The sequence below is a fragment of the Epinephelus moara genome, chromosome 17 (assembly GCF_006386435.1).
Source record: "Epinephelus moara isolate mb chromosome 17, YSFRI_EMoa_1.0, whole genome shotgun sequence".
In the NCBI taxonomy this organism is placed as follows: domain Eukaryota; kingdom Metazoa; phylum Chordata; class Actinopteri; order Perciformes; family Serranidae; genus Epinephelus; species Epinephelus moara.
In genome coordinates, this window is record NC_065522.1 from 23,895,618 (window position 1) to 23,903,218 (window position 7,601).

At 36.5% G+C, this 7,601-nt stretch overlaps 2 protein-coding genes across 2 annotated transcripts; both read left to right on the top strand.

Annotated features, from left to right (window-relative positions):
• Positions 1-70: 70 nt before the first annotated feature.
• On the top strand, positions 71-3,420 carry zgc:103586. The gene is made up of 5 exons (XM_050067331.1): positions 71-237; positions 366-482; positions 2,577-2,688; positions 2,771-2,828; positions 3,179-3,420. Exons 1-5 carry the CDS (start codon positions 231-233, stop codon positions 3,290-3,292), a joined length of 408 nt encoding a protein of 135 aa, XP_049923288.1. The 5' UTR covers positions 71-230; the 3' UTR covers positions 3,293-3,420.
• Positions 3,421-4,617: 1,197 nt separating this feature from the next.
• Positions 4,618-7,054, top strand: fis1 (fission, mitochondrial 1). The gene is made up of 5 exons (XM_050067330.1): positions 4,618-4,736; positions 5,228-5,360; positions 5,583-5,659; positions 5,879-5,984; positions 6,197-7,054. The coding sequence occupies exons 1-5, from the start codon at positions 4,692-4,694 to the stop codon at positions 6,298-6,300; spliced, it is 465 nt and encodes a 154-aa protein (XP_049923287.1). The 5' UTR covers positions 4,618-4,691; the 3' UTR covers positions 6,301-7,054.
• The last annotated feature ends 547 nt before the right edge of the window (positions 7,055-7,601 follow it).

Below are 7,601 nucleotides of genomic sequence, written 5' to 3' on the forward strand. Positions count from 1 at the left end.
CCCAAACTGATCGATGACGCTCCCCCTCACCAGCCAATAACGTGAAGGTAAACAAAGCTCGTGCAGCTGACATGAGCCCCCACTGTCTCGTCCCTGTCGGCAAACCCGGTCGGCTCAATTTAATTTCATTATAAACCATTAACAGAGCTGTCATCCATTTTTGTTCCAGCTGTAAAAGGTGACATATTAGAAACCAGCCCACCCAAACCTGCTGACAGTCTCCTTCTGCAATGACAGGCAAGTCTGTGTGTCACACACTCTCTACATGTTTCCTCTGTACACACACACTTGACATATGATGTGGCTCATGTTAGATGCTCGCTAACCTTGTCCTGTTACATCCTGTTGGTGTCTGTTGTGCGCAGATAAAGTGAACGAGTTGGTGTCAAAGTGCCTGCAGGCCCGGGACATGGCTTACTGTCCCTACAGCCGCTTCCCTGTCGGTGCCGCCATTTTGACAGCAGATGGCGCCATAGTTACAGGTAATAACAACCCAACAGGTGACCTCTGTCTTTTTTCTTGCTTTTTCTTTTTTTCTTTTCTTTTTTTTTGGGGGGGGGGGGAATACTCATTACATGTCAAACAAAATTTTATGGTTATACTAAATAAACTATAAAAAACTATAAATTAACTGTAAAAAAAAAAAAAAAAAAAAAATTAAATGTATAACTTTTGATCTTAATTGGTATTTTGTCACATGCACAGTCCCTCCAGTATCTCGCAGGCTTTTTCCGGGTTTGTTACCTGATTTCACAGCGGCTTTTCTAAAAAAAAAATTGTGCCAAAAGTTGCGATGATTTTAGCATATTTGTTGCGATGAAACTGCAGGAGATGGTGAAAATTACAAAAAAGAAGGTAACAAGGTAACATGTTCCACGGGGAATAAAACTGAACTTTGGTCTGCGTGTTTCCAAAAAAGCTCTGGATTACAAAATTCTAACAATATATGCTTTATTTTTTAATGCCTCCCAGATGTACTTCCTCGTTTACAAAACCAAAATCTTTTTGAAGCTCAAACTCAGTAAAAAAAAAAAGACAAACAATAACAATGACAAACCTTGTGTGACACCCATGACAAAAATAAATAAACAGAATAATAATAAAGCATTAGTTGGTTCAAAAGCTAAAGTGCAAAGAACCTCACAGTTAATAAGACCACATACTCATGTTGATACACATCCACAACAGTGTTTTCTCCTGATAACCATCACTGACTGCATACACTGGTGCAATATCTGTAAAGACTGACAAACTGAGCACACCTGCAAGTGAGCAGTCATAACAACATTAGCGTGCACTCGGGCCCGTCGTAACTACCTGCTTATACATGTAGCATATAGCACATATTTTATATATTTTAACAAATTTCTTTCCATTACCTTATAAATCTCTGTGCTTATAAGCAAATTTAACGTATCCCAGTTTTCCCCGGGGGATCAAAAATGTAGCTTATTTATGATTCTGATACCTCATACTTTGCCAGCATTTTTTAATTACAACTTTCTTGTGGTGTTTGTCACAATGCACTTTGTAGTTCCTCCATATGGAGCCCACTCTCACTTCGAAGTCGTCGAAATCCAGCGCTAGAATGTGTTGCCTTATGTTGGTGTATGTAGTATTTCATAGCTCATGTTTGGTTTTATGCCTCATTTTGTATATAGGCTAGTAGATGCTCACAATGTATAGTGTTCTACTTTATTTAAAAGTTATATATTGGTACTGTGCATCTGTTGCACTTCTACTTATCTCATCTGGTCTTGTCTGGTCTCGTGTCATTTTATCTTGTCTCGTCTTATCACGCTTGCCTTGTCTTGTCTTGTCTTATCGAGCTTGTCTTGTCTTGTCTTGTCTTGTGTTGTCGAGCTTGTCTTGTCCTGTCTTGTCTTGTCCTATCACACTTGTCTTGTCTTGTCTTATCGAGCTTGTCTTGTCTTGTCTTGTCTTGTCGAGCTTGTCTTGTCCTGTCTTGTCTTGTCTTGTCCTATCACACTTGTCTTGTCTTATTGAGCTTGTCTTGTCTTGTCTTGTCTTGTCGAGCTTGTCTTGTCTTGTCTTATCACACTTGTCTTGTCCTGTCTTGTCCTATCACACTTGTCTTGTCTTGTCTTATCACGCTTGTCTTGTCTTCTCTTGTCTTCTCTACTCTTGTCTTGTCTTGTCTTGTCCTATCACACTTGTCTTGTCTTGTCTTCTCTACTCTAGTCTTGTCTTGTCTTAAAGCACAGTTCTGAGGTGAATCACAATTCATTGTCATACAATAGATTCAATTACATAGAGGTATAAAAAACTGTTGAACATAGCTGCACCGCAGCCAAATACAGTTTTAAAACTCATCACATAAATGCATCAGTAATAAATCAGTAATAAACTATACAACAATATCACATTCAGAGGTGCCCTCCTGACGCATAATGAGTATTTAAACCTTTGATACAACAAGCAAACTTTCTTCTTTCTTCTTAAACTTTGCAAAACAGAATTTATAAAATGGTCTCTAGGAGAAGAAGGAAGACGGGGTATGTGCTTCCTTTGCAGCTGTGAGAGCATCCAGCGTCTAAATATTTGTGTGTTCTCAGGCTGTAATGTGGAGAACGCCTCATACGGTCTGACAGTGTGCGCTGAACGGACGGCCATCCAGAGGGCCGTGGTGGAGGGACACAGACAGTTCACTGCCATCGCTGTGACATGGTGAGACTCAGTGTCACGACTCTGGTGACACATTTCTTAAAGCACATGATCTGACGCACTGATCCTCTCCTCTCTTCTACAGTGACATCAAGGACCGCTTTGTTGGGCCGTGCGGAGCGTGTCGACAGGTTCTCATGGAGGTGAGACATCTCTTTATGACCTGCAGACAATCAATAAGTGATTCACAACTTAGTTACAGATAGCTTTTTGCATTTGGTTCAAGCTGAAACATTCTCTCTACACCAGGAAGTTTTGTTCACTTATTCTAAGAAAAATTAACTTCAAATAAATTACAGACAAAGACAGCTTAAAATGACATTGATTATTAGAGCGTATACAAACCAGGAACACTTTCTCTTCCCTGTCAGACATATCTTTGGGCACAATAAAATGTTACAGCTTCCTTGATAAGTACAGCAGCATTGTTCAGTTCATTACGATGCATCCCTCTTTCCAACCCTTCCTCACTACTGTTCATCTCCCTCACCAGTTTGGATCAGACTGGATTGTGTACCTGACCAAGCCAGACGGCTCCTACAAAGAAACCAGCCTCAGTGAACTGTTGCCTCTGGCATTCTCTCCAGCTCACCTCTCCAAGAACTGATGAAGCCTCAGCACCATGCTTAGACATCATGTGTTAGTACTTTAGTCTTTTTACCTGTTATGTTACTGAAACTGTGCCACAGCAACACTGCACGTTAGGAAAATAATAAAACATTTTTGGGCTCTAAAGGTGTGAATATTGTTGTTGTTGTTGTTGTTGTTGTTGTTGTTGTTGTTGTTGTTGTTGTTGTTGTTGTTATTATTATTATTATTATTATTATTATTATTATTATCATTAGGTTGGAATTGAACCTGGGACACTGCAGCATGGATGCACACTTTGTACATGAGGCGCCTGTTCTATCCACCAAGCCACCAATGCCCCAATCTGGGAATTTTTTTTTTTTCTTCCTTTACAATGTAAATTGCAGAATCTGTCTTGAGAGATTACCAATGCCCCAGTAACTGATTTATTTTAATTTATTATTCTTATTATTAGTAATAGTAGTAGTTTTTATTTTTTTAAATGTATTATTATTATTATTAACATTATTATGAATACTATTTATTTATTTATTTATTGAATCATTTATTTTATCAATATTATTAGTAGTAGTGGTCATATTCATTTATTGATTTTTTTAAAATGTATTATTATTTTGATTATTATTATTAGTAGTAGTAGTAGCAGCATTTATTTATTTATTTTAATTTATTATTGTTATTATTAATAGTAGTAGTAGTAATAGTAGTATTTATTTAATTATTTTTAAATTTAATTTATTAGTAGTAGTGGTGGTAGTAGTAGTGTTTATTTACTTATTAGCAGAAGCAGTCATAGTAGCTTTTATTTTTTTATTTTAATTTATTATTGCTATTATTAATAATAATAGTAGTAGTATTTATTGAATTTTTTAAATTTACTTTAACATTATTATTATTATTATTATTATTAAAAGTAGTAGTGTTTATTTATTCATTTTTTTATTATTATTATTATTGTTAGTGATAGTAGTAGAAGTAGTAGTAGTATTTATTTATTTTTTAATTTAATTCAATAATATTATTAGCAGTAGTAGTAGTAGTAGTAGTATTTATTTTTTTTACTTCGATTTATTATTATTGTTAGTAGTATTTATTTAATTATTTTTTTAATTTAATTTAATATTTTTATTATTAGTAGTATTTATTTAATTATTTTTTTAATTTAATCTTATATTATTATTAGTAGTAGTAGTATTTACTTATTAATTTTTTAATTATAATTTATCAAAGTTATTTTTATTATTAATAGTAGTAGTAATATATTTTTTTTATTTATTCGATCATTTATTTTGATTTATTATTGTCATTATTGTTATCAAGCAACAGAGATCTTACCAGAAAAATCTAAGGATGACGTCACTGTCAGCAATGTCATGTGATAAAGGTGGGCGGGTCCTAAAGTTGTTTCCGGAAACATGGAGGCTGTCGTAAGCGATGTGGTAGCCCCAGAAGACCTTTTAGTAAGTTTTCTTATTATTAAACCTCTTCATTTCTATAACACATACTTATGAACACATGAGGGACACACACCGAGGTCCTCACGTCACGTGTTCACTCGGTAAAGGCTGAAATTTGGGTAAAAAAGCGACGTGTCGGAGGAGAGTGTGACGCGTCACTTAGCAGCTAGCTAATGCTAACGATGGTGTTTATGATTAAAACTGGTCACAGGGACATCGTAATTTCCGCTAATAGATTGACATGACTCATGTTAGCAATGATATGTACTTTAGTGAGATTAATATCGTATCAGCTGGATTTTAAGTACTGGTTTGTGGTCGGGAAACATTACACAATAAATGCTAACTTACATTAGCAAAAACAAACACAATAAATGACGTTTAACGGTAATGTCAGCAAAGTGAGGTTCCTGTTTTTCTGCCTCCCTGTACAGATAATATATGATCAATAAACTAAATCCAGTGGTCGCTTCGTTTGGGTTTTGTTTTGACAGAAATTTGAGAAGAAATACAACAGTGAGCTGGCGAAGGGAGCTGTCTCCAAAGAAACAAAGTTTGAGTATGCCTGGTGTCTGATCAGGAGCAAATACACGGACGATATCAAGAAGGGAATTGTACTCCTGGAGGGTGAGTTCATGTGATCATCTGTGTGAAGCTAAAATGTGATCATGGTGATTGTGAAAATATATCAGTCAGGGTGAATTTACTGTCGCCATATCACCAATGTCTTTGAATTTCTGAGTGTTATAGAGAAAATATCAAAAAAGGGACACGGCAGCTTCACTGTGTGCATAGTGGGGATTTGCTTTTAAATATTAGCTTTAAAATATAAGTTTTGTTTTGTTGTAGAACTTACACAGAAAGCTTCAAAAGACGACTCCCGGGACTTCCTGTTCTACCTCGCAGTGGCCAACTACAGACTCAAAGTAAGTGTCATTCCTAAAGTCATTAAGATATTGCCATTGTTGAATTTGTAGGCATATCTAACCAAAAAAAAAAAGGATTCACACTTTCATTTTAAATTGTTGACATTGAATGTGTAGCAAGTAAGCCCTGTTAAATGCAGCTCTTACATTTGATTACATCATTTAAATTATGCACACATCTGAGAGTACTTTCTGTTTTCTCACCCTTCTTTCGTCCAGGAATATGAGAAAGCCCTGAAGTACATCCGGACTCTTCTCAGGAACGAGCCAGGGAACAAGCAGGCTCACGAGCTGGAGAAACTCATCGACAAGGCTTTAAAGAAAGGTACGGAACACATTAATATTTTCTCTATATTATTTTCAGGTGATTATACACTAAAGAAAACGTACTTATTATATTATATTCCATTTCTGCCAATATGTCCCCCTAAATCCTACACACTGGACCTTTAAGTAAAACATAATAACAGAATTTGATCAGGCATCTGTCGTTTGAGTGTAAACCCACACTGTTGACACTCACATGTCGTCATCTAGATGGCTTGGTTGGCATGGCGATCGTCGGGGGAATCGGTCTCGGCGTGGCCGGCTTGGCAGGCCTCATCGGCTTGGCTGTGTCAAAGGGAGCTGCTAAATCTTAACCTGGACGTGGGACAACGTGTCTTCATAATGCTGGACTGACACACTGACCTTTCACCTGCATAAAAAAAATAAAACTTGTCAGCGAGCGCTTGGAGGGTGTAACAGTTTGGTTTGAAGTTGTACTACAACACATTAAAGGGTTTGAATAATGCCAGTGATTAACCATATAGTAACAAGGTTGAGATTCACCCCTCATATGACATTACTTAGCTGTTGATTCATACACATGCATAGCATGGCACTTTCTCATTATTTGTGTAAATAAATAATTATACAGTATCAAATATACAGCTCAAATTTATATTATTTCGTTTGCACCTCAGCCGAAACCTTTTAAGTTCACATTCACATTTTGTAAAAAAAAAAATACCTTCATGAAAGCGCAGTTGTGTTTCTGTAACTGTCTAATTGTTTCTGACTTAAAGAATTGCTAAGGAAAGTGTCGTTGGCACAGTCGGAAGTGTAGCTTGTGATGCCAAAAGCAAATGAGTGATAAGTTTGCTGGTGAGGAAGCAGTGACTCTGCCGTAAAGCTGGTAGAAAACTATAAGTCCAGCTGCTGCTGTGGAGGCAATGAGGAGCGATTGTATTTATTCTGGACATAAAGTTTCTTTTAATTTGTTCTGAACTCTACCTTAAATTAAGGGAAGCAACACACTTACTGCAAATGAATACCTTTGTCATTTAAAATGCATTTACCTGTGCTACATTTAATGGGTTTTCCATCTTGTTAAATAAAATAATTTTGAACTGAGAGGTGTTTGTGTCCCAGGAGATTATTGTCGAGCTGCTCAGTGATAACTGTGTCACACACAGTACAGGTACGTGTTTGTTTTGAGGTCAGTCTTGAGAGAGAAAGAGTGCAGCTGCTGTAAATTAGTTCAGGAAGTACAGACAAGACGACATACCACAAACATACAGCTGACACACAATCAGACATGCTATCAATGGAACAGGCTGTTCTAATTCTCCAAGTCTGATGGACTTGATGGACCCTCAAACATTATTAGATCCTGTTTTCTGACGTTTCTAAACAGGTCTGAAGTTACACATTTACAAGTGTCACATTTTTGTCTAGACAAAGTCGTCATAACAGTTACAGCTACAAAGACAAAGGAACAAATCACATTTGAGAAGCTGAAACCATCAAATGTTTGGTATGTGTGCAAGAGAAAGTGATTATCAAAATGGCTGCCAGTTTCATTTGATTAATTAACCAGTTGTTTCAGCTCTAACTGTACATCATGTTGGGTAGTTTAATCTCGTGGTTCTCAACCAGAAGTTCTCAAAGGGGTTCCCCA